Below are 27,493 nucleotides of genomic sequence, written 5' to 3'. Positions count from 1 at the left end.
TTTCCATTCTGCAGGTTTTCTCATTTTGTTGATGGTTTCTTCTGCTGTGTAGAAGCTTTTTAGTTTTATGTGGTGCCATTTGTTTATTTTTAACTTTGTTGCTGTGCTGTAGGTATGATTTCCAAATAATCAGTACCGAGACCCATGACAAAAAGCTTTTTTTCTGTTTTCTTCCAGGAGTTTTATGGTGTCAGGCCTTACATTTAAGTATTTAATCCATTTTGAGTTAATTTTTGTGAGTGGTGTAACATAGGGTCCAGTTTCATTCTTTTACATGCAAATATTCAATTTCCCCAGCACCATTTATTGAAATGACTGTCATTTAAATCTCCTTTTAGTATACTTGGTTCTCCTGTCAAATATTAATTGACCATGTAATCAGTTTATTTTGGGGCTCTCAGTTCTGCTACGTGGTCTATTTTGTCTGCTGTTATGTCACCACCATACTGTTTTAATTACTGTAGCTGTATAATACAGTTTGAAATTGGGACGTATGATGCTTTCTGCTTTTTTCTTTTTCCCTAGGAATTTTTCTTTTTGTCTCTTTGGGGTCTTCTATGGTTCTATATAAATGGCTATAGTCACTGGAATCTTCATAGGGATTGCATTGAATCTATAGATGACTTTTGATAGTATTGAAATTTTAATAGTATTAATTCTTCCACATTGAGTTTTATATGTTGAACCATCCTTGCATTCCAGAGTTAAATCCTACTTGATAACGTATAATCTTTTTAATGTGCTGTGGATTTTGTGTGCTAGTATTTTGTTGAGAACTTTTACATCAGTATCCATTAAGAGGGCTATTGTTTTGTAGTGTTTTTTTTCCCCTTGTAGTATCTTCATCTGGCTATAAGTATCAGGGTAATCTGACCTCATAGAATGAGATAGAAAATGTTCCTTCCTCTTCATTTTTTTTTTGAGTGTCAGGGGGATTAGTGTTAATTCTTTAAATGTTTGGTCAAATTCAGGAGTAGAGCCATCTGGTCCTTGGGTTTTCACTTTTGGAAGGTTCTTTTGTTACACATTTAATTTCTCTAATTGTAGGTTTATTCACATTTTCTATTTCTTCATGATTCAGCCTTGGCAGTTGTGTGTTTCTAGGAATTTATGCATTCTTCTTGGTTCCCCAGTTTGTTAGTGTACTGTTGTTCATATTATTCTCCTATCCTTATTTCTGTGGTATTGGTTATAATATTCTCTTTCATTTTTTATTTTATTTGCTTTTTTTTTTTAGTCTAGCTAAGGGGTTGTCAGTTTTGTTAATATGTTTTAAAAACAACTTTTAGTTTAATTATTTTTTCCTACTCACTATTTTGTTTATTTGTGTTCTAATCTTTATTATTTTCTCCCTTGTGCCTGCTTCAGGTTTAGTTTGTTCTTCTGCAAGTTCCTTGATGTATATTATAGGTTGTGAATTTGTGATCTTGCTTTAAAAAAAAAAAAGAAAATGACGCCATTACAGAGAGCCATAAACTTCTTCTTATACAAAGCAGAGGCTTTTGTTTCATCCCATAAGATTTGGTAATTTGTGTTTTTATTTTTATTGTGTCAGTATTTTATAATTTCTCTTGTGATTTGTTTGACCCATTGTTTTTCTAAGAGTATACTGTTTAATTTTCACATTTGTGGAATTTCAAGTTTTTCTTCTGTTGACATCTAACTTCATTTTATTGTGATTAGAAAAGATAGTGTGTATGAATTCAATTTTCTCGAATTTGTTAAGACTTGTTTTGTGGCTTTATGTATTCTATCCTGAAGTATGTTGCATGTGTACTTGAGAAATGTATATTCATCTGTTTTGGGGTAGATTGTTCTGTATATTTCTGTCAGGTCCAGTGGTCTATAGTGTTTGTTTAGTTCCTCTATTCTCCTTATTGTTGTTCTAATTGTTCTATTCATTGAAAGTGAGGTATTGAAGTCTCTTAATATTATTGTGTTGCTGAGCATCTCTCCCATTAATTCTTTCAAACTTTTCCTCATTAATTTAGGAGCTCTGAGGTTTGGTGCATAAATACTTTTAAATCTTCCCGTGAGTTGACCCTTTTGTCATTGTATAATGTCCTTCTCTGTCACTTGTAACAGTTACTGATTTAAAGTCTTTTTGTCTGGTATTAGCATAGATACTCCTGTTCTCTTTTGGTTGCCATTTACGTGAAATATCTTTTTCCATCCTTTCACTTTCAGCCTGTATGATCTTAGATCTAAACTGTTTCTCTTCTAGAAAGCATACAGTTGGAAGTCAGTTAACTTTTAATATTAAAAACTGGCTCAGGGAAGGACTCTTTAAAACCTAATTTATATCACCCTGGCCGATGTGGCTCAATTGGTTGGACTGTCATGCTGTAACTGAAAGGTTGCTGGTTTGATTCTCTACCAGGGCATATACCTAAGTTGTGGTTGGATCTCTGATCTGAGAGCGTATGATCCCTGGGAGGCAACTGATTGATGTTTTTCTCTCTCTCTTCCTCTCTAAAAAGCAATGAAAGAATATCCTCTGGTGAAGATTAAAAAAAATAATAATAAAATAAACTTAATTTATATCAAAAGGCATTTAACCTCAGATCAGGGAACTGCTGATGACGCCTGCTTATTTTTGGAGCACTTATTTTAAGAATCATCCTTCTAGAATTTTGGTTACACTATGATCCAGAGGTAACTGTGGGAAAGCCAATCAAACATATGTATTACAAATGGTGTCTTTGATGAAGTCTAAACAGTCAGGTAGGTAATAAAAATCAGGAGTTCTGGGAAATGGACTTTCTAATGCTTAATTTTTACTTTTGCATTTCCTTTTAGACAATACAGTTAAGGGGGATGTTCTTATTCTTGCACTTTGGGATACTTGTCAAAAGTGCTAATTTTTTCATATTGTATCATTAGTTTTCTACAACTATTCTTGAATTGAACCCTCTCTTTGTAAGCTGTTATGAATCAGCCATTTTCAAAGACAAGAACTCCCATGCTCCACCCCCAGTATTATTTAGCTGCAGTAAATAGGCATTTTGAACTTTAATTTGAGCATTCTTCTTTCTTGGAGGGCCCAAAGAATAGCTGTGCCACAACATTGGCCGTAATGTTATATATTTATGGATTTCAAATTGCCAAAATGAGTTTGTAAAACAGCTTTCTTTGTTTTTTTTATGCTTTATCTCTTGAAAATTGCCATTGAAAGTTAACCAGTGTCACCCCAGTACATTCAATAAGAAGGGGGGAAAAAACCATTGAAGCAATGTGGGTGTGCCCCATGGTATTCCATCTTTTGAGAAGAACCTCTTGGAAGACTTGATATCTTAGAAATCTCTTTAGTTATTGGATGGATGTTCAGTTAATCAGGCCTTTCTATGACCAAAAACACCTTGTAAGTGCTCTGTAAAAAGTGTTTTGTTACTGTAGTAACAGTTTTAGTTCTGAAAAAATCTGATGACCCTGGGTTTCCTTCAGAGGCTCTTTCACATTTGTTATTATTAATATTTTATTAGCATTAGTCTTTTTTTTTTGACTCATACCTGCCTATTTTATAAGTTTTCTTTTCTGTGGACATTTTATCTTTTTTCTTTGCCTGTTTGAGAATCTGAGATATTCTTATTTTAAAAATGTTTTGAAAGCATAGTTTGTAATCTCACTTTTGGTTTTTTGGTGCACCATTCTCTACTTGGTATTTTGTGGTTGTCTCTATCTTGACCCCTGCATCTACTTCTTTGGGAGGAAGTCTAATATTGGAAGCTTTGGGTTTTTCTTTTCCAGGGATACTGGGTAAAATCTCAAAAACCAGTCCTGTGCCAGTGAGTGACTTGACCTAGTTTGTTTTTGTTTGATTGCCTCTGCTGTTTTTCATTTGCATTGTGTCAGCCTTGGGCAGCATCACAGCTTTAATGCAAGTGGGAGAGCTCTGTTTCAACCCAGTTTCACAAAATGAGCCTGATTTTTATTTTAGTCCTTATTATTAGAGTTAATTGCTTAGGTGTCTCAAACATTAAGATTTTAAAACACCTAATTTGCTTGTTTCTGCTTGCTTCTTTTACCTCTGGGGGCATAGGCTGTTAAGGAGCTGCCATGGTTTATTGGAAAGTATGTTGTGTCCTAACAGGATAACCATAAGTCCCTGTGTTTCCTTATTTTTAAGTGAAGATAATAATAACTTGAACTGTGGTTGTGATGTTGAAATGTCATTATATATGACATTATGAAAGAGTTTATAAACTGAGAAATATAATCTAAATGTTAGATTTTGTTACTGCTCTATTTAAATCTGCTTTTGATTTTCAGGTTGTTCCATTGACCAGTCATGTATGGCAGCAGTCATATCAAGACAAGAACAGAACACCTATTTCTGATTCTAATGTGGTCTCTTTGGAAGAAACAGCTCAGTGGGACTCTGAGGATGATCAGGTATGTCTTATGTAACTGGCAAACTGTCTTTCCTTTGGTAAACAGCATGAAAAATTGTTACCTAGCTGTGAATAGTAGAAAAAGTTGAGTTACTTTAATATTCCATTCCTCTAATAGATCTTTGGCAATCTTAATTATGAAACAGCAGCTCGCTGTTGCTTCTTTTTTTGTTTCAGAACTCCTTTACATTCTTCAAAAGTATTTTAAAGAGCTTGGCTTATATGGGTTATCTATATTGATAGCTTACTAGAAATTAAAACATTAAAAAATACTTATTTAAAAATACCAAGCCCATTATATAGTAACATAAACAATGTATTTTAAAGTGAAAAATGACTGTTTTCCAAAGCAAAACAAAATTATTTGGAAGAGTGGCATTGTTTTACATTTTTGCATATCTGTTTAATGTTAGGCTTAATAGAAGACAGTCTATTAGAAAAATAGAACCAATAGGAGACACATATATATGTGTTATTGAAATAATATATACCACATATGTTGAATATATATATATATGAGCATATATATATATATATATGCTCATGACTATATATATGATCATGAGCATATACATATATATGCTCATGATTATGGAGGCTGAGAATTCCCAGTATCTGTAACCTGGTAACTCAGGAGAGCTGATAGTATAATTACACTCTGAATCTAAAGGCCTGATGACCAGGCCAGTTGTTGGTTTAAATTTCATTCTGAGTCCAAGTCCAAAGGCAGGGGAAGACCAGTGTCCCAGCTCAAAGACCATTAGGCAGAGAGCAAATTCTCTTACTTAGCTTTTTGTTCTGTTCAAGCCTTTAATGGGTTGGATAAGGCCTGCTCACATTGGGAATGGCAATCTGCTTTACTCAGTCTATAGATTCTTCCAATGTTAATCTCATCCAGACATACCCTCTAAAATGTTTAGCCAAATATCTGGGCACCCTGTGGTCCAGTCAAGTTGATACATAAAATTAACCATCATAACTAGATTCTCATATCTGCTTCTGCATTTCGTCCTTTGGGATATACTGTTTCAGTTGAAATACGTAAAGAAAATCTGGTCTTACATAGAAATGTAAGAGGAGAAATGTAAGAGGAAATGTAAGAAGAGAAATGTAAGAAATTATAAAAGGAAGGCTTACATAGATTCCCTCCCTGAAAGGATGTCAGTGACCTGCAGGAAGCCTCAGACCACACTTTGGGAACCATTGATTTAGAACATAGTCATAAACTTAGAAGAAATGGAAAAATTATGAACATATAGGAAAAAGGTCATATGTAGTATATGTTTTGGAGGAAAAAATAAAGCCTTACTCATAATGGTTAGATATTTAAAGTTGATTATCTAATAACATTGTAAGAAAGTGCCAATCTGTTTTCTAGAGTGACTGTATCATTTTACATACTCCACAATGTATGAGAGTTCTAGTTGCATTGCCTTCTTGTGAGCCCTTAGTATTATTGTCAGTTTTTTACATTTTAATCATTCTAGGTGTATTATGGTGTCTAGGTGTGTTGTTTTTTTTAATCCTCACCTGCGTATATGTCTATTGATTTTAGAGAGAAAGGAAGGGGGAAAGGGAAGATAGAAAGAAACATTGATATGAGAGAGAACCATTGATCAGTTGCCTCCTGTACACGCCCCAACTGGGGATAAAACCCACAACCTAGGCATGTGCCCTAACCAGGAATCGAACCCTCAACCTTTTTGTGTAGAGATGATGCTCCAACCACCTGAACCACCCTGCCAGGGCTCATTGTGGTTTTAATATGCATTTTCATAATGACTAATAATATTGTGCATCTTTTTTTGTGCTTATTTGCCAAACATGTATCTTTAGTGAAGTATCTGTTTAAGTCTCTTACCCATTTTTTATTTTTTGGCCAATTTGTTCCATTTGTTGAGTTTTGAGAGTTCTTTATATATTCTAGATGTAAGCTCTTTATTAAATATATGTTTTACAAATATTTCCTCCCAAGGTATGGTTTTTCTTTGAATTTTTCTATCTGTCTTTCAAAGAGCACAAGTTTTAATTTTGATGAAGTTGGGTTATTGATTTTTGTTTTTTATGGTTTGTACTTCTTGTGCCCTGAGAAATTTTTGGCCTCATTCTAGGTCACAAAGATTTTCTCCTGTTTTTTATTAAAACAGGATTTCTCAATCTTGCCACTTTTGATATTTTAGGCCAGATAATTTTTTCTTGTATGGGCTGTTCTGTGTATTATAAGATGTTGAGCAGCATTCTTGGTCTCTTCCCACTAGATATAAGTAATACTCCCCATGTTTGACCATTTATGTATGGGTCTATTTCTGGACTCTCTATGTCATTGATTTATTTGTTTCTCCTCATCTCAATACCACATTCTTGATTACTGGACTGTCTAGAAATCAGGTAAAATGAGTTTTCTCACTTTTTTTTCTTCTTAAAAATAGTTTTGTTTATGCTAAGTTCTTCGAATTTCTATATGTATATTTCAGAGTCAGGTTGTCAATTTCTATATAAAAAGTCTGCTGGAATTTTGATTAGCATTGCCTTAAGTATAAAACAACATTGCCTGTATATAAATTTGCAGAAAATTGACATCTTAATACCGAGGTTTCTAATCCACAAACACAGTAGTTCTTTCAGTTTTATTTATGTCTTTAATTTCTTCATCAGTATTTTGTTATCTTCAATGTACCAAACTTAACACATATTTTGTTAGAATTACTGGCATTTTTAAAAATTTCAATTTCCTATTGTTCATCACAAGCATATAGAAATATAATTGAATTTTTATGTTGACCTTATATTCTACGACCTTGTTTATCTCATTTACTAGTTTTAGTACTAGCTTTTTTATAGATTCTTTAGGACTTTATATGTAGACAATCATAACAACTGTATTTTTTCCTTTTTAATATACAGATTACTGTTGAACAAGAGAGGTTTGAATTATGTGGGTCCATTTATACATGGAATTTTTTCATAAGTACCTGTAATGTTTTCAATCCATGGTTGGGAGTCTGGATGGGGAGGGCTGACTGTATGCATTGATTTATGCCATTTTATATAGGGGCCTGACCATTTGTGGATTTCGGTATGTATGGGGATTCTGGAACCAATCCCCTGTGGTTACTCTGGGCAGTTAAATTTTGGGGGAGTGAAAAGTCATAGAGGATTTTCAACTGCACAGAGGGATTGGCGCCCCTAACCCCGGGTGTTATTCAAGGGTCAATTGTATATGCCCTCTATCACTTGCTAGGATCTACTTGTTCTTCTGCTTGATCTGTTGATACTTTGTGATCTGACTTCAACTCGGTAAAAACAAGTATTACCAACAATATTTATGTAGCTGAATATAGTGAATACTTCTCTATCTTCATCTTAGGTACATGAAGTAAAAATAGCATTTGACACTGTTAACCATTGCATAACTTCTTAAAAATCATTTCTTGGCTTCTCCTGGTTTCCTTCCTACTCCTCTAGCTATTCATTCTCCTTCAGTTTTCTTTGCTGCTCTATCTTTCCCTTTAAACCAGCAATTCCACTGCTGGGATTATACACTAAGAATTCCAAAACACCATTCAAAAGAACCTATGCACCCCAATGTTCATAGCAGCACAATTTACAATAGCCAAATGCTAGAAACAACCTAAGTGCCAATCAGTGAGTGAGTGGATCAAAAACTTTGGTACATTTACACAATAGAATGCTACTCAGCAGAAAGGAAGGAGTCCTACCCTTTGCGGCAACATGGATGGAACTGTAGAACATTATGCTAAATGAAATAAGCCAGGCAGTGAAAGACAAATACCATACGATCTCACCTATAAGTGGAACCTAATCAACAAAACAAACAAACAAGCAAAATACAACCAGAGACATTGAAATAAAGAACAAACTGACAGTAACCAGAGAGGAAGGGGGAGAGGGATATTGGGAGGAAACAGGGGAAGGGCCATCAAGGAACATGTATAAAGGACACATGGACAAAGTATAGGTTCGAGGGTGGGAGGTGGGGGTGTGCAGGGTGGGGGAGTTTGATGGGATGAAAATGGAGACAACTGTATTTGAACAACAATTTTTTAAAAAGAAAAGAAAAATATATAAATAAATAAACCTTGAAATCAAAGGTTACAAGCTGTGGACCTGAATAAGGCCCAAATATAATTTGCAGAAACAATTTTTTTAGCACAGTCCTTTAAAATTTTTGAAGTAGAACACTGTAAAGTGTGCATGTAATGCATAGTTGGCCGTAAGTCCTATCACTCTCTAATTCCAGACAGATTTACTCATTTCTATTTACCTCTCTGCCCCAGTACACATTTGAGTTTTTGACCTCTGCTTGAAATGTTGGAATGCTATGGTTCTCATCTAGATCCAGGGCTTTATACTTAAAAATCCTAAATTTATATCTTCAGTTTATACTTTTCCCTTAGAATTTGTATTTATCCAACTGTTTATATGCCCTCCCTCCTTATACATGTCAAAATATTGAGAGTTGAGGGCCTTTTTATATTCATTTGAAAGGTATTATACAAGGAATCACTGTGTGACAGAAACATAGCAACAAAATATGCAGAAATTAAGAGGAATGTTGAACAGAGACTTAAAAAATTATTTTTTGATGGAAAATTATGCAAGTATGTTTGCCTGGGGAGATGAATGAATCATAGAGAGGGAAAGTGGGAGAATAACATATAGGAAGGAAATCACCCCCAAAAAATTGGGAGATGAGAATGCCTTTGATAGTTAGACTTTTTTAAGCCACAAAATGAAAATCTGTATACATAATGGGTCTGTAGATTTGGTAGTGGGAAGATTAGGAATTTTCATCTTCTGCTATTTACTTATTGCAGTATGAAATGAAGTCATCAGTTGACTTTAAGGAAAGGTGGGTCTTAGTGGGGTGGTTCAGTTGGTTAGATACCCCAACTTGGGGTAAAGTCCTGATACCCCAAGGTTGTGGATTTCATCGCCAGTCAGGGCACATACAATAGTCAACCAATGAATGCATAAGTAAGTAGAACCACTATCGGTGTTTCTCTTTCTCTGTCTCTAAAATATAGATTTAAAATAATTTAAAAAAGAAAATGAGGAAGGAGAGTTCAGTTGAATTTTGAGAAGAAATTAGTTATTTTAGCAAGTCAACTGAAAATACAGTAGGGTTTTTTCAGGCAATGCTGAGTGCCCTTGTTGTTTAATGTCATCAATTTAAACCTGTCTGGGTATGTATTTTCTTCAGCAATGTGCTGCTCCTTGGATCCAGGTAAGAAGATTCAACCAGAACTAAGCTTTTGCCAGGCTTAGTGGGATAATGTGTGAAAAGGGCAAGAAAGTTAAAAATGTTTGCAAGGTAGTAATTATAAGGATGATTATGAACTCTCAGGATGGTAAAGAAGGAAATACAAGTAAGAAAGGTATTATGAAAAGTGTAAATATGATAGGGTGGTTGTCTTCATGAGGTTAAATAATTATTACAGTTAAGGACCTGGAGTAGAGTAAGTGATCTGTGGACCATACAGGGTGGGCAGGAGACCAAATAGATAACATCTCTTATTAGCAATGAATAGTAAACTGGGACCAGGCTCAAACCCTGGTCAAAGGAACTGAGAGTTAAGTCAGGGACTAGAGATTTTGTTGTAGTAAGAGTCAAAAAATGACTGGAACTCCCATGCTTTAAAGCCCTTTATTGGCCTACTATTCCCTATAGAGTGGAGTGCTCTCCACTCTAGATCTAAAAAAAATCTAAAATTAATGATTATCATTTCTTTTATTTTCAAGTATTAAAAATTAAAAAAACATGTTTCAAATAGCATTTTGGTGCTATAGATTTGACTAGTTTATCCAGAATAGAAGAAATTGAGACATTTTGGAATGTCAAAAGTGGACTGTTTCAGAATCCCACAAGCCATGAGTAATGTTAATATTTTAGAGTATTTCTCTCCATTTTTTCTCTGTATATATTTGTATAACAGTTATTAGGTAGTGGATAGTTATTTCTAAAATAAAAAACAAAAAAGCCTTTGGTTAGTGTATTTTAAATACTAAAAATAGCTTTTCAGGACACTTCCGGCCAAGATGGAGGTGTAACTAGAAACACTGTGCCTCACACAACCAAAAGAAGAACAACAATTTAAAAACAAAAACAACCAGAACTGACAGAAAATTGAACTATATGGAAGTCCAACAACCAAGGAGTTAAAAGAAGACACACTCATCCAGACCGGTAGGAAGGGCAGAGATGGACATGCAGAGAGGACTCATGGCAAGGAGGACCGAGAGTGGCTAGAGGACCAGGGCAGGCAAGGCAGTGGCTGGCAGACCCAGTGCCAGATTGTGGAGTGGGGCTCGCAAGGCTGCAGCCGGCTGGCAAGGCTACGATGGTGGCTGGTGGAGCAGGTGGTCCCACATTTGTGCACAGATAAACCAGAAGGAACAGTTGGGAAGCGAGACAGACCTCGAGACCTAGAGCTGCAGCTCGGGGAAATAAAGCCTCAAACCACTGATTGAAAACACGTGTGGGGGTTGAGGCGCCAGCAGGAGAAACTCCCAGCCTCACAGGAGAGTTCATTGGAGAGACCCACAGGCTCCTAGAACGTACACAAACCCTCAGTCCTGGGAATGAGCACCAGAAGGGCCCAATTTGCTTGGGGGAAGTGGGACTGAAATCCAGCAGGAGCTGAGCAAGTGCCATTATTCCCTCTCAGGCCCCTTCCCCACATACAGTGTCACAACCTAGAAACATGGGTTACCCCTCCCAGGTGAACACCTAAGGCTCCGCCCCTCACTACCTAACAGTTGCATTGAGGCAAAAAGAAAAGGGGGAGGGGGGCAAATGAAAGAACAGATCAAAGCTCCAGAAAAAATACAAGTAAGCAATGAACAGATAGCCAACCTATCAGATGCACAGTTCAAAACACTGGTAATCAGGATGTTCACAGAATTGGTTGAATTTGGTCACAAATTAGGTGAAAAAAATGAAGGCTACGCTAAGTGAAATAAAGGAAAATGTACAGGGAACCAAAAGTGATGGGAAGGAAACTGGGACTCAAATCAATGGAGTGGACCAGAAGGAAGAAAGAAACATCCAATCAGAAAAGAATGAAGAAACAAGAATTCAAAAATAATGAGGAGAGACTTAGGAACCTCCAGGACTCTTTAAATATTCCAACATCCGAATTATAGGGGTACCAGAAGAAGAAGAGGAAGAGCAACAAATGGAAAAGTTATTTGAACAAATAATAAAGGAGAACTTTCCCATTGTGGCAAAGGAAATATACTTCCAGGAAGTCCAGGAAGCTCAGAGTCCTAAAGAAGTTGGACCCAAGGAGGAACACACCAAGGCACATCATAATTACATTACCCAAGACTAAAATGAAGGAGAGTCTTAAAAGCAGCAAGAGAAAAGGAGGCAGTCACCTACAAAGGAGTTCCCATCAGACCGTCGCCTGATTTCTCAAGAGACCTTGCAGGCAAGAAGGGGCTAGAAAGAAGTATTCCAAGTCATGAAAGGCAAGGACCTACATCCAAGATTGCTCTATCCAACAAAGCTATCATTTAGAATGGAAGGGCAGATAAGTGCTTCTCAGATAAGGTCAAGTTAAAGGAGTTCATCATCACCAAGCCCTTATTATATAAAACATTAAAGGGACTTATCTAAGACAAAGAAGATAAAAAACATGTATAGTAAAATGACAGCAAAATCACAATTATTAACAACCACACCTAAAACAAAAACAAAAGCAAACAGCAAACAACTAGAACAGGAACAGAACCACAGAAATGGAGATTACATGGAGGGTTATCAACAGGGGAGAGGGAGGGGGAGAGAAGGGAAAAAGGTACAGAGAATAAGTAGCATAGATGGTAGGTAGAAAATAGACAGGGGAAGGGTAAGAACAGTATGGAAAATGTAGAAGCCAAAGAACATATATGTATGACCCATGGACATGAACTAAAGGAGGGGAATGTGGGTGGGAGAGGGTGTGCAGGGTGGAGGGGAATAAAGGGAGGAAAATGGGATAACTGTAATAGCATAATCAATAAAATATATTTAATAAAGTAATACTAAAAATAGCTTTTCAAAGACAAATCTTGTTTGAAAATGTTTGTGAAAATTTTTCTAATTGTAATACATCTTTATGGATTCTGGTCATTTGGGAATGAAAAAAAATCTGTATTCTCTTAAAAAACATTTATGTTGGTCAAGGAGGAAGACTCCAGTAATAGACTACAAAATAATGAAAATCAATACATTATATATCTAAGTATATAGGTCACCGTCAATATAATGCCATCTTTATATTTAAATAAGTAAATGTAAAATCAAGTGAATTCATTATTTAATGAAACATTTTAGATAAAGAAAAACTACAAGTAGGGAAAACATGGTAAAGAGAAGAACAAATAACTAAGTTAGAAAATATAATAAAATTGTTAAATTACAGATAGAAAAATGGATATATTTCTAGTAAATCCAGTTAAGAGGAAAAAAAAAAAGCTTAGACCTATTAAAGCTTATAGAGATGGACTAGTACAACTAGGGAGGAAATGGACAAAGTTATAATAGTACCAGCCATCAAAAAGATTTCTGGACTGAATAGATTCACTGGTGAAATCCTTTATATTTTTAAGGAAAATTGAATTTCCCTGTGTAAAATAAATATGGAACAAAGTTATGTATGGAACAAGGTTAGAAAACAAAGCAGGCATTCTAAAATAGGGATTAGTTATAGCCTTACTATTACTATATATGAGTGAAGATGTGAAAAACTGTGGTAGAGCCCTGGCTAGTGTGGCTCAGTGGAATGAATGCTGGCCTGTGATCCAAGGGTCACTGGTTCTATTCCCAGTCAGGGTACGTGCCTGGGTTGCAGAACAGGTCTCCAGTAGGGAGTGCTCAAGAGGCAACCACACATTGATGTTTCTCTTCCTCTCTGCCTTCTCCTCCCTAAAAATAAATAAATAAAATTTTCTTTAAAAAAAAACTGCTAGAAAATATGATTAAGAGTCTGATCCAGCACTACCAAGTAAGAAATGTGAAGATGTTGCAACATAAATAAATTTATTGCTGTACTTTACCAGACTTAACTGAAAAAAGAAATGAAAGAGATGTTACAGCTGATAGCACAGAAAAACGAAGGATCATAAGAGACTGCTAGAAACAATTATACACTAACAAATTGTGATAAACCTAGAAGAAACAGGTATTTTTCTAGAAACATACAGTCTACCAAGAGTGAGTCGAGATGAAACAAAACATCTGAACAGACCAAATATTAGTAAAGATTCAGTAATCAAAAACCTTCCAACAAACGGAGGTCCAGGACCATATGGCTTCACTGGTGAATTCTACCAAACCTTGTTAATACTAGTTCTTCTCAAACTCTTCCAAAAAAAAAAAAAAAATAGAAGAGGAGGGAACTCTTCCAAACTCATTTTATGAGGTGAGCAGTATCCTGATGCCAAAACCAGACAAGGATGCCACAAGAAGAGAAAATTATAGGCACTGTCTCTGATGAAGAGAGATGCAAAATCCTCAACAAAGGATTAAGAAACCAAATTAAACAGTACATCAGAAGGATCAGACAACATGATCAAGTAGGATTTATTCCAGGAATGCAAGGTATTTCAGCATTCTCCGGTTAGTCAATGTGATCTACCATATTAAAAGATGAAGGATAAAAATCGTATGATCATCTCAATAAATGCAGAAAAAAGCACTTGACAGTATTCATCATTTATTTATGATAAAAGCTGAACAAAGTGGGTATGGAGAGAATGTACCTCAACAGAATAAAGGTCTAAATCATATATCTAAAATATATGACAAGCCCACAGCTAATATCATACTCATACTTTGATTTCATCATACTTTGGTGAAAAGTTGAAAGCTTTTCCTCCAAGATCAGGGACACTGACTAACAAGGTACCATTCTTGCCACTGTTTTCAACATAGCTGGAAGTCCTACCCAGAAAATTCAGCAAGCAGAAGAAATAAAAGGCAACCAGATCAAAAAGGAAGCAAACTGTCTCTATTTGCGGATGGCATGATACTCTAAAAGTGCCTATGAGAAAGAACTATTATAACTTATAAATGTATTCAGTAAAGTTGCAGGATATAAAATCAGACACAAAAATCAGTTGTATTTCTAGATACTGATAATGTACTATCAGAAAAGGGATTAAGAAGAGAATCCCATTTATAATTTTATCAAAAAGAATAAAACACCTAGGAATAAATTTAACCAAGGAGGTAAAAGATCTGTACACTGAAAACTCTCTAAGACATTGATGAAAGAAGTTGAAGGAGATACAAAGAAATGGAAAGATATTCTGTGTTCATGGATTGGAAGAATTAATATTGTTAAAATGTTTAGACTGCCAAAAGCAATCTACAGATTTACTGTGATCTCTATCAAAATTCCAATGGCATTATTTTCCCACAGAATTAAACAAAAAAATCCCCAGATTTGTATGGAACCACAAAAGACCCAGTATAGCAAAAGCAATCTTGAGAAAGAACAAAAGTGGAGGCATCACACTCCCTAATTTTAAACTACTGGGTTAGCCAAAAAGTTCATATGGTATTTTCCAGTTTTCATTTCACTAGTAACTGTATTGATTTGGGTATTTTGAGTATGTTGGCTATTTCCTGCGTGGTATAACATTGATTGTTCTTAATTAATGTCTCAATTTGATTGCTGTCAACTTCAGTTGGTCTGCCCAACCTTGGAGCATCATCCAACGAGAAATCTGTAGCACAAAACTTTGCAAAGCACTTTTGACACCTTAGATCAGTCACAGCACCTTCTCCATATATGGCACAAATCTTTTTTTATCTTATTTTTTATGTGTGTTTCAGTTGCATTTTTACCTTCCTTGAAATAATAAAGCATAATATGCTGAAAATGTTGCTTATTTCCCATTTAAATATTAAAGTGGCTACACAAAAATTCACCAGTTTTGGTAAGTTTTTTTTTTTAAATGAAAGCTGATATGACAGTTGTCACAATGCAGTCTAACATTGTTTTGAATGAAGTTAAAGATAAGTAAGTGCTATTAGAGGCATCTTACGGAAAGAAAAACCAAAGGAACTTCTTGGCCAACCCATATATTACAGTTACAGCAATCAAACCAGTATGGTATTGACATAAAGACAGCCTCATAGGTTAATGGAACAGAATAGAGAGCCCAGCAGTAAACCCATGTATATATGGTCAATTAATTTACAACAAAGGAACTAAGAATACACAGTAGGGAAAGGACAGGCTCTTTAATAAATGATGTTGGGAAAACTGGACAACCATAGTCAAAAGAATGAAACTGGACCATTATCTTACGCCATACACAAAAATTAACTCAAAAAAGATTAAAGACTTGAACATAATGCCTGAAACTCCTAGAAGAAAACATAGGCAGTAAACTTTTTGACATGTGCATTTTTGAATCTCATGCCAAAAGAAAAGCAGCAAAAACCAAAAATAAACAAATGGGACTACATCAAATTAAAAAGCTTCTGTACAGCAATAGAAAACCCATCAACAAAATGAAAAGGCAACCTACTGAATTGGGGAAAATATTTGCAATTCATATATCTGAAGACGGATTAATATCCAAAATACATAAGTAACATATACAACTCAATAGCAAAAACCAAACAATTAAAAAATGGGTAGAATATCTGAGTAGATATTTTTCCAAAGGATAGATAAAAATGGCCAACAGATACATGAAAAGATGCTCAATATCGTTAATTATAAGGGAAATGCAAATTAAAACCATAATGAGGTAATATTTCACAGCTGTTAGAATGGCAGTTATCAAAAAGAAAAGAGCACTGGCTGATGTGGCTCAGTGGATTGAATGCTGTCCTGTGAACCACAGGGTCACTGGTTCGATTCCCAGTCTAGGGCTCATGCCGGGCATGTGGGCCAGGTCCCCAGATAGTGGGTTCATGAGAGGCAACCACATATTGATGTCTCTTTCCCTGTCTCCCTCCCTCCCCTTCTCTCTAAAAATAAATAAATAAAATCTTTTAAAAATTTATTTATTTATTTATTTATTTTTAAAGATTTTATTTATTTTTAGAGAGGGAAAGGGGGGAGAAAGAGAGGGGGAGAAACATCAATGTGCAGTTGCTGGGGGCCGTGGCCTGGAACCCAGGCATGTGCCCTGACTGGGAATCGAACCTGCGATGCTTTGGTTCACAGCCCACATTCAATCCACTGAGCTACACCAGCCAGGGCTAATAAATAAAATCTTAAAAAAAAAAAAAAGAAAAGAAGTGTTAGTAAGGATGTGGAGAAAAAGAACTGCACTGTTGGTGGGAATGTAAATTGATAGTTACTATGGAAAACAGTATGGAGGTTCCTCAAAAAATTAAAAATAGAACTACCATATGATGCAGCAGTTTCTCTTCTGGGTGTTTATCCATAGAAAATTAAAACACTAACTCAAAAAAATATATGCACCCCCATGTTCACTGCATTTTATTATTTCTAATAAATAATAGTCAAAATAGTCAGAAACATCCTAAGTGTCCATTGATAGATGAATGAATAGAGAAAATATGTTATATACATACAACAGAATGTTATTCAGCCATAAAAGGAATGAAATCTTGCCATTAGGGACAACATGGATGGGCATTAAGGGTATTATACTAAGTGAAATAAGTGGGACAGGGAAAGATAAATACTGCATCATCTCGCTAATATATGGAATCTAAAACAAAACGAAAAACTAAGCCTTAAATATGGAGAACAAATTGATGATTTCAGGGTGGGTGGGGTAGGGAGTGGGAAAAAAGGGTGAACTGTTTTTGTTTTTGGGGTTTTTTTTTAATTATTAGTTTAAATAGGTTAAAAAATTGTAAATGTTCATTAATGAATCCTAGTATGACTGTTGTATGACAGAATATGTTAAAGACTGCTAGCAAATGTGGTTGAAAGTCTGGTCTACCACTGCCAAATAAGAAAGGCAAAGACATTGCAATATAATGAAAGTTATTGCTGTACTTTATCAGAATTGGGGGGAGAGCTATAACGTACTTTGATCATATTCAGTGCTCACTCCTAATCAAATTAATTCAATATGAAAATAAAAGAATGCTTTCCTAGCATCATAGAAAGAATATTTTTATTAACCAATACCAAATTTAGAAGAAAAATAACCTTATAAAACTTGTTATCATTAGTATTTAATTCAACTTTAGTTTAACATATTGCTACGTAATATGGTCTGAAGACTGGTGCCAGTCCATGAATTTCTTGTTACTGGTTTTTCAAGAGATGAGTACAAAAGTTGAGGTGAGGTGTTTAGAAACTTTTATAGTATTTTGACAGTATGATCTTATGTGTTTTTTTAGAACTAACAATGAAACATTTAGACTTGTGTTTTGTATTTTGGGCTTAAATTTTACTTTTCTAGTTATTTTTACTAGCTTTTAAATTGTTTACTAATTATTTTTATTAACATTTTAATAAGACCTCTTCCTGTGGTGAATTAGAAGTAGGAAAAACTGATCCTTCCCATAGTTATTTTTTGAGGTATTGCTGTGAATCATGCCACTAATATAAGAGTATAAACATTTGAAAGACAACTATCATTATTTATGGATGATATGATACTGTTATTGAGAGGAGCAGAGAGTCCAGTAGAAACTGGTATAGCTAATAAAAATTCAATAAAGTGGTCACATGTAGAGAATATTGTAGCTTTAGGTTTGGATTTTTTTTTCAGTTTTATAATGAAATTGTAAGAATTTCATTGTATAGAACCATATTTATTCATTGATGAGAACCAATTTTTCAGGAATCACTGGCAGATTCAAATTCTTAAGATATGGGTATGAGGTATAAAATATAGTTAATATTGTGAAAAACAAAAAGAAAAGCTTTACCTTTTATAAACTTTGATGAGAATGTTATCCAATAGGAAATGTGTGAGTGGATATTTTAATCTGAATGTTGATATTTATGTTAATTCAGTTAATAACTTAGCATATTTTCTTTCAAAATTATTGTTTTAGAAAACAGAATCTTGGCATTTTCTTCCTCAAGAAATCGACTCTTCCCACACCTCGGATACAACCCACACCAGGTTTAAAGTGAGAGAGGAAGGGACAGAAATGACAGACTTTCCCTCTGTGGAGGAAGGTATATTGACCCAATCAGAAAATCAAGTAAAGGAACCCAACAGAGATCTCTTTTGTTCTTCATTGCTAGGTAATGCCTCTTTTTTAAAAAACTAGTATTAATACTTCTTTTAAAATCCTTACTTTTGGAGGATCAAGTCCTGCATTTAAATCCTTTCTTTTTTTTTTTAATGTTTTTTAATGTATTTTTTCCCATTACCATTTATTTCTTTTATACCATCCTATCCTCTTCCTGCAAACCACACTGTTGTCCACGTCCATGAAATCCTTTCTTGAGTTGAGGAGCTCTGTAGCACCCTACTCAAAGGTATTAGGCTATTTTTGGTTTTCCATACAGCCCAGCTGGTGTAGTTATGTTAAATGTGCAGTTGCCTCTCATTTTATCATGCACTATTGCTCACAGAAGGCAGAAGGTTGATAACTTCCAATCTAGTGGTTATGCCTCCTCAGTTCTGAATTTGTGGAAGTTTTTCTTGGTGTAAACTGTATATAAACCTTTGACTATTCAGTAAATACAAGCAAAAACCAAATATTCATGCTTACCTTATTAGATTCTTATACTTGATTACTGCATATGTTATTCTCAGTTTTCAGAGTCAAAAATTGAGATAAAGAGGTTAAATGACTTGTCTGAGGGTAGTTCTTACTGCTTTCCTTTTCTGTATATGGAACTGATTTATTAGCTCTTTACAAATGGTAATCTCTAAGTTCATCTCAAATCATCAAAGTAGGAGATAGAATAAATTGTACTGTTAACTACTTTGGACCATATGAATGCTTTGCTGGATATATATGAGTGCTAAACCAATATGGTAATTTAAATTTTTTTTCATGCCTAAATCATAGTTCAGACAAATAGTACTTTGTTCTTCCTTCCTTCAGAGTTTTTTTCAAAAGTTGAAAAAATACTACCACCAGATTTTTTGGAATTAGCTGTTGTCAGAGAAATGGGTTCAACCATGAAGTTATCTTGTCAGAAATTTTTAGAGGAGCAGGAATAGGAGTTAAGTTCTTTTCAAACATAAGCTAATGCTATTCTAATCAAAATATTAGTGCCAATGTTTTCTGTGATGTGGATCATCAAAGTCAGTTTTAATTTCAGTTTCACATTTTAAGAAAGATATTGACAACATTAGTGTTTTTTTGTTGGAGGAGATGACTATGATAGTAGATGAAAGAGAAGACTTTGCTATGATCAGGTATTCAAAGAGCTGTCGTGCCAAAGAGGAAGCAACTTATTTCATTCATTAATTTATTTAACAAATATCTAAGTGCCTATTATGTGTTTGATGCTAGGGATATATAAATGAAAGCTATCGCCTTTTGGGAAGACAATCCAGTAAGCAAAATAATAGACCATGTATGAGTACTTTACTGGTCTGTATCAAGAGTATGCAAACTACAGGCCACAGGCCAAGGCCTGATTTTTTTACAAGCTAAGGATGGTTTTTGCATTTTTAAAAGATTATAAAAACAAAATGTGTGTGACAAGAGACCACATATGACCAGCAAAGCCTAAAATATTTACTGCTTAGCCTTTTACAAAAATATTTGCTAATTCCTAGTCTAGAGGTTAAAATGAGAGTACATATCTTGTAAAAAGGCTGTTTTAGACTTGATATAAGAAAGAACTTACCCTGTCCAGTGCGGCTTAATTGGTTGGGAATTGTCCTGCAAAGCAAAAAGTTGCTGCTGTTCGATTCTGTTCACGTCACATGCCTGGGTTGCGGGTTCAGTCCCTGGTCGGGACACATGCAGCAGGTATCTGATCGATGATTCTCTGTCACACTGATGTTTCTCTCCCTCTCTATTTCCCTCCCTCCCACTCTCTCTAAAAGAAAAGAAAATCTTTTAAAAAATAAGGAACTTACTACTAGAGCCATTTATTAGTGCAAAATCTACTAACAAAAAAAGTGAGCTTATGTCACAGCAAAATGTCAAGTAAAATTTTCTAAAATAGCATTTCAGCATTTGGTAGGAGATTGTGTGTCTGGCTTCTAAAATTTTTTGTAACATAAAGTTTTATAACTGTCTTCTCATTTACTACAGATGAAGCAAAACATTTTTGATTTTTAGAGCAGATCCATAGATCTTGATGACCAAAGAAATTCCATCATTGCTATTTTGTTATGCGTGAACACTGCAGTCATTGTGGGACATTAGTCTCCCCACTGGCAAGTGTCATAATGAGAACTGGTTCCAGATCAGTTGGATATCTCAGAAAAGAGTTATCAAAACTATTAGCAGCATCCAAATATGTGGAAATGTGGGGTCTTTGTGAAAAAAAATTTAATGATTCTTAGAGGGGTGAAGGACTTATACGAAAATTATGAAAACAAGGTTACAAAGGTTTATGACTGAGTCCTAAAGTCAAGACCAAAGAGGAAATACCAATTAGTCCTCGGTGGCAAAAGTTTCTCTTTTTTAATTAATTGATTCAGTAAATAAATAATGCATTTATTTTGAATGCCTACTAAGTGTAGCAGGTATTTTTCTAGGCACTGAAGATACAGGTGTGAATAAAGCTCACATGGAGTTTTCGATCTAGGTGGTAAATGGACAAGACAGAAAATTAAAACAAGACTGGGATAGTGATGATAGGGAAGATATATAGTAGTTGTAGGCGTTCTGACATCAAGAAAGTGAACTGTAGCAACAGTATTATTACATGCATATTGAAAGAACCATTTAGTTTTAACAAAATATAACCCATCCATCCAAGTTAATATTAAATAGGATACTATTGGTTATATAGATTTGTTTCTATTAATATTTAATTTTTTTCATTGTAATTATGTGAATGCTATAAGGAATAAGGAGTTTATACCTATTTTGTACATATTCAAAGGCATTCTAATAAGAATTATTTAAGCTGGCATTCGGGAATTCACAAGAATTTTTTTTCTTTTTAAATTAATAGTTCTTAAACTTTTTGGTCACAGGACTACTTGACACACTAAAGTTACTAAGGACTATAAAGACCTTTTGTTTATGCAGGTTATTGATATTTTTCCATATTAGAAATTAAAACTCACCAATTTTTAAAAAAAGAACTCATTAAAAATAACCTTTATTGCATTTAACATAAATTACATATTTTTTAGAATAATAGCTATATTTCAAAACCAAAATATTTAGAAGAGTATCATTGTTTTACTTTAAAAAATCTGTAATGTCTGACTTCATAGAGAACAGGTAGTTTCTGATATCTGCTTCTACATTCCATATCATACATATGACTTCTGGAAAATTCCACTATACCTTTGTGAGAGAATGAGAGTGAATAAGGCAAATGATATCTTAATATTATTTTGATAATAATTTTGACCATAGGCACTTCCTGAGAATGTCTTAGGGATGCCAGGGAGCCCATGAGCTACACTTTGATGTAAGATGGAAAAAAACATTCATGATGGTTAAGAGCACTTTCTAAAAATTAGTGTTTAGGATCAGATCTCACTCTAACACTTACCGCTATTTGAATGTGGGCAGACTACTTTATATTCCTTACATTTTGTAATGTTTCTTACCTATAAGATGGATATAATAATACTTACTCATCCTTCAAGCTTGTCATGAGGATTAAGTGAAATGTAGGTTTAGTTGCTTAGACCTTGTCAGGTAGTTGCTGCTGCTGTTGTTATGTTACCATAGTAAAGCTTGTAGAAACTTCCAGATGGCAGCATGTTTAGGTTCTTTAAAGTATTATGTGAGTAAGCTACAAAGTTAATTTTTAGTATTTCTAACATTTTTACATTTGAAACTTGCAGTCATACAGGACAGCTTTGCTTCTCCTGATTTGCCTTTGCTGACATGTTTGACACAAGACCAAGAGTTTGGACTTGATTCCTTATTTCACCAAAGTGAACTAGATTTTGCGCCTCTGAGGTAGGATGATTTATGTTTTTATTTGCATGTAACCTTTCTACTCTTTCTTGTTCTTAGTTACTATTAATATTAATGACTTCAGCCTAAGGTGAGACTTTAGGGTAGGGGTTAAGTAGTCTCAGCTCACACTCTGAAGGTAACAAGACCCTGAGTTAAGTAAGACATGATGCATAGCAGTTTGGCATAGTAACATATGTATGTGTAAAGATGAGCCAGGTTACTGTAGTGTATTTAAAAATAATTTCTAATATATTCTAGCATTTCAGGCATATTTTAATTTAGAAGGCACACTGAGTTTTTCTTTTTGATAAATTTCCCCTCTTGCTTTCCATCACCCAACCTCATTGTGCAAAAAGCATTTGTTTCACAGTCACTAACTTGTTTGGCACTCTCATTTTGGTCAGCTGATACTGAATAAGCCTCGTCTGATAGGTGTGAATATGAAGTAACAAGATTTTTCTAACTGACATGTCTAAATTAAAAATTACTCTAAATTAGTACCCTTTGGAATAGTCATAATGGCAGACAAATCTGGAATTATCCAAGAATTATAAGTTTTCCTCTTTTAGAGCAAAAAAAGACACCTTAAATTAAAAACTGTCAATGTTTACTGAGTAAAAATCTCTGCCCTTCTACATGTATTACTTTAAAATTACTTTTATGAAAAGTGTTTTGTATACAACAGCCAACTGATGATTAGATTATTGTTGTATTTTGGGGCGGGGGAGGTACTCTTAAACCACTTAAGTGGTTTTCAAGAGCATAATAAACTAGTAAAAGAACTAGTTAAATGAATTTTAAATTATAGTAGGTAATAAATCAAACATTTTAAATAGTAAAATTTGAAGTTTCATTTAAAGAACCATTTTTTTGCCAATATGAAATTAGTCATTTTTTTGGCAATAATGGTTTAGAGTAGCCTGAGAATATATTAGGGTCACAGGATGGTAGGTAGTTCACCTGTTTATAAAATATTTGCTTTGTTCAGTCATTAACTACTTTAAAGGAATTTGAAATTAGAACTTTGTTTTTGAACATACTTCAAATAATCTTTATCAATAATATATCAATTTTGTATTTTTTATGTTGTTATTTTAAAAAATGTTTTAAATGTGTAACTTTTTTATTTTTAACTGTGTATTTTCAGGGCGATTCCTGGTAAGTCTGAAGACACAGAATGGTTTTCTCGACCGTCGGAAGTTAGTGAGGCTTTATTGCAGGCAGTCTCAGAAGTAGCTTCAGACATAGTTAATGGTCACTTTAGTGTATCTCAGCACACACTTATAGGGAGTACAGCTCTTGAGTCTCAGGGCTCTATTTTATATCCTGAACAAGGAACCAAAGAAGAGACTGTTTCATCTGGTGCAATTGATAAACTGAAAACCCCCAAAGACTTTGATAGTTATGATGCTCTTTGTTCATGTATGTCATGGAAGACACAAGAAGTTACACAGGAGCCAGAAACCACTTTAGCTAATAAAGATCAACGTTCTTTTTCAACTTCATCTGATACAAGTGAGGAGGAATATGTAACTCCTAAAGAAAGAGACAGTTTTGATGCTTCTTGTTTATATGTGCAGTATTGGAAACAGGAAGCTTTACAGCAGTCAGAAAAATATTTAACCAGTAAAGACCATGATTCTTGTTCAGATTCATCTGACACAATTGATAAAAATAAAATTTCTGAAGGAATTGGCAATTTCAGTGTCCCCCTTTCATGTATGCCATGGAGTGAACAGGGAGCTTCACACCATCCAGAAACATGTGCAGTCAGTAAGGATCATGTTTCTTTTCCACCTGAAGTTGCTTCTCATAAAATGTCATATTCTTTCTTGCATTGCTTGTTGGAAGGGAGAGGAAAAAGTGCTCCCTTTATGTCTGATAGTCATTATTTGGAGAGGGTTTATTTAAGGGCTTCCACTGAGAATGAGGTAAAACAAAAGATGGTTTCTTTGGAGGGTTATGAAAGAAATGAAGAAGGTCTGGGGAAAGAATTATCTCAAAGTTTTGAACTAAAGGAAAATAGCAATACTGTAGTATTTTTGAAGTTGTGTCCCAGTTCTTCAGAAGTACAGTATATTGAGAATGTTGTAGTTCCTGATAATTCTGTAAAAGTTTCAGAAACACATATACTCTCCAGGGAACATGATATCTCTAAGGTAGAGACTTCTGGTAGTCCTCTTCAGACTATTACATCCACCTTGGATGAGACATCAGAACAACTGTATTTTCAAGAGGAAAGAAACCAAAAGGCAAGTGCTGCTTTTGGTGGGAAAAATGTTAATGCTACTGAAAATGTAGCCTTTGAGGCAGTTATTGCCTCTATTGAACCTTCCAAGAAAGAGAATACAGGAAATGAAATCCAAACTGATATCACTAAATCTTTAACAAATTATAGGCAAGATAGTGAACCAAAAAATTCAGATCTTTTCTTATTAAATTATAATGATGTCAACTCTTTCTTTGATAAATTTAGTCATCCACGCTGTCAGTCTACTCCTGGGGTGTTTGAACCAGCAGCTTCAAAACCATTGTTGCATAAAAAGGATGATGGTGTTAGCTCCCTGTACTGGCATACTAATGCAGAATTACTCCCCAGCGCTCCTCAGGAAATGTTCATTAAGCCACTTTCTTCTGCTTCTTTAAGTGAAAAATCTCACAGCCAGGTTGTTGGTCTTTGCAAAACACAAAGCCCTCTATTTCAGTGTGGTATAGACAATGAACCATTTCTTCCCATTGCAGAGAAGGCAGGATCTTCAAACATTATTTACCCACTGAAAGTATCAACTTCAGATTCTTTGTTTTTGCAAGATTTAAAGCAGCAAACCTTTGAAGAAGTTGCAGATTCTTCAGACTATATTTTGGGTAAGAATGTAAATTCTAGTCATGTCATTGAACGTCCATCTGCAGCTATAGGAAGCAGCTTTTCAGCAAACTTGGTGGCATATGATGCAAAGTCACAAGGTGCTTTACCAATGACCAGTGATGCATCATTAATTGCAGTTGGCCAAGAGACATTGCTGAAAGCTGATACAGGCCTAGGTGAAATTCCTCGGCCTATGGGAGCCAAGTCCAGTTTTACAGTACATACAATTATACAAAATGACTCCTATTTTGTAGAAGGCCTGCAAGGGAAGTCTGAGTCTGAGTCTGACATCGGTACTCTGGGTGATGATACTGAATGCTATAGCCTAGATGAAAATGCTGTTGTATGCAGTAAAAGATCTACTGAGCTACAAAGAGAGGTGAGATACAATAAGATGACAGTTGGGGAAAACATGATCTTTTCCAGTATTGTTTCAGGAAATTGCATTGTTATTTGGTTGTATTTTTTTTGCTATTTCTCAGATGTGTGACCAAGGTGACTTGAGTGGTGAGTGCATTGAGGTAGCACATTTAGAAAATATGCTTGATGATCTAGAGATTTGTGACAGCTCCTTGCCCTGGCAATCTGTTTTACAACCACCCAAGGAAGAGAGCAGTTTTGAAAAGCCTGTAAGTTTTTCCATTTGACATTTCTTATGGGGCAGTGAAAGAAATATTTTAGTTGAAAATGGGGATAAAAGTGCCTGTTTATGTTCTCTAATACCAACTTGTGATTTGTAACCTGGTCTTCATCTGATATGCAGGGGTATGGTTTATTAATTTGTTAGAGATTGGCATAAAAGAAATGTTTGTATTTTGTGGACTGTAAGACTTAGTGAGTTCAGTGGTGTCTTGGACAAAGCCATCCTTTGGCACACCTAGGTCTTTCATCTTGAGGCATCCTAACTCTTCCAGGTTGTGCCAGCAAAAACCTTTGGGACAGGCCCTGGCCAGGTAGCTCAGTTGGTTAGAGCATCAGCCCAGTACACCAAGGTTGTGGATTTGGTCCCTGGCCAGGGCATGTACAAGAATCAACTAATGAATGCATAAGTAAGTGGAACAACAAATTGATGTTTCCCTTTCTCTCTCTCAAATAAGTAAAAAAAAAAATGGAAAAAGAAAGATCCTTTGGGGTAGAGTTAAAACCTGTAGGCTTGTTCATGGAGACATTGATATCTGCTTTTTCTACCCCCTCTGCCTTTCAGTGTACAATTCTTGGAATAGGCCCTGGAAATATTCTAGTATTTCTTTTTAGACACTCCTGAAAGATTTGATTTCAGAGGTATCTTGAAAATTTTAAGAACCTGTATTTCCCCAGGAAGGATACTGAGGTGGTTACTGTCCAAACTAGTTAGTGTCCTCAAAGGGAGCTAACTAGTTCCCTGATTCCCACATAAGCAACTTATTTATGTATAATTACATTCCCTTACTCTCTATATCATCATTATTGTCTGTGTGTGTACCAAAAGATTATAACTTTGAGGGGGTAATAAAAATTCTGCGTCAATGTTTCTTTTATACAAGGATTCATTTTCCTGGGTCTTTGGATTCCTTGGCTTTAACGTCCCTCTGGTCCCATTGCCCATCCTCTTTTGTCTGATACTGTCAGCTCTAACCTGGGTCCCACTTCCTTATAATATATATTAATATCCTATGCATTTTTATATATTATGCATAGATATTTGTGCTATATATAATGTTACTTGCCTTTTCCTGTTTTCCCAGGTATAAGATCAGCATGGTATTGGAAAACTACTAGTTGCAGTTGCAACTATTACACCTTTAGGTTCAGGCAGTTGATAAGAGAAGATGAAAAAGATATTATGATGAACTTTCCTCTTATTTTTAATTTGTTGTATTTAAAAAAGATTTTAATATGGAGAACTGTTAGGGTAGTGTTATTTTCTTCATTGTACAGTAGGCATTGTTTAATTCTAATTTTCAATCTAATAACATTGGGGATGAAAGTAGAACTTTGTGCTGAAATACTATGCTAAATTTTACTTATAAACATCAATTTGTTTAGTCTTTTTGTCAATCTTACTAGGTAGGATTATTGGGAATTATTGTCATCCCCCATTTTTGTAGTTGACAGAGTTAAGGAACTTGCTTATGATCATTTAGTAGGTAGGGAAACTAATTTAAAACTAACTTTATCTGTGTACTTAACCACTATGCCATAAACTCTCTCCCTGTTTGGCTATTTTTC

At 34.8% G+C, this 27,493-nt stretch overlaps 1 protein-coding gene across 8 annotated transcripts in view; it reads left to right on the top strand.

Annotated features, from left to right (window-relative positions):
* Nucleotides 1-27,493, top strand: part of ALMS1 (ALMS1 centrosome and basal body associated protein) — a 171,750-nt gene that overhangs the window by 12,131 nt on the left and 132,126 nt on the right. For 3 of the 8 annotated variants that reach the window (XM_045827156.1, XM_045827153.1, XM_045827149.1), the window contains exons 2-7: nt 4,270-4,392; nt 18,406-18,601; nt 22,302-22,419; nt 23,567-23,577; nt 25,162-25,664; nt 25,768-25,914. In XM_045827156.1, coding sequence (XP_045683112.1) covers nt 4,270-4,392; nt 18,406-18,601; nt 22,302-22,419; nt 23,567-23,577; nt 25,162-25,664; nt 25,768-25,914 — 1,098 coding nt within the window. The remainder of the gene's footprint in view (nt 1-4,269; nt 4,393-18,405; nt 18,602-22,301; nt 22,420-23,566; nt 23,578-25,161; nt 25,665-25,767; nt 25,915-27,493) is intronic. The other 5 variants (XM_045827155.1, XM_045827154.1, XM_045827151.1 and 2 more) reach the window with 5 other exon arrangements.

Source organism: Phyllostomus hastatus, unplaced genomic scaffold (assembly GCF_019186645.2).
Source record: "Phyllostomus hastatus isolate PE091 unplaced genomic scaffold, TTU_PhHast_1.1 phas_scaffold_78, whole genome shotgun sequence".
Classification (NCBI taxonomy): Eukaryota; Metazoa; Chordata; class Mammalia; order Chiroptera; family Phyllostomidae; genus Phyllostomus; species Phyllostomus hastatus.
This window is presented reverse-complemented; position numbering and strand designations above follow the sequence as displayed.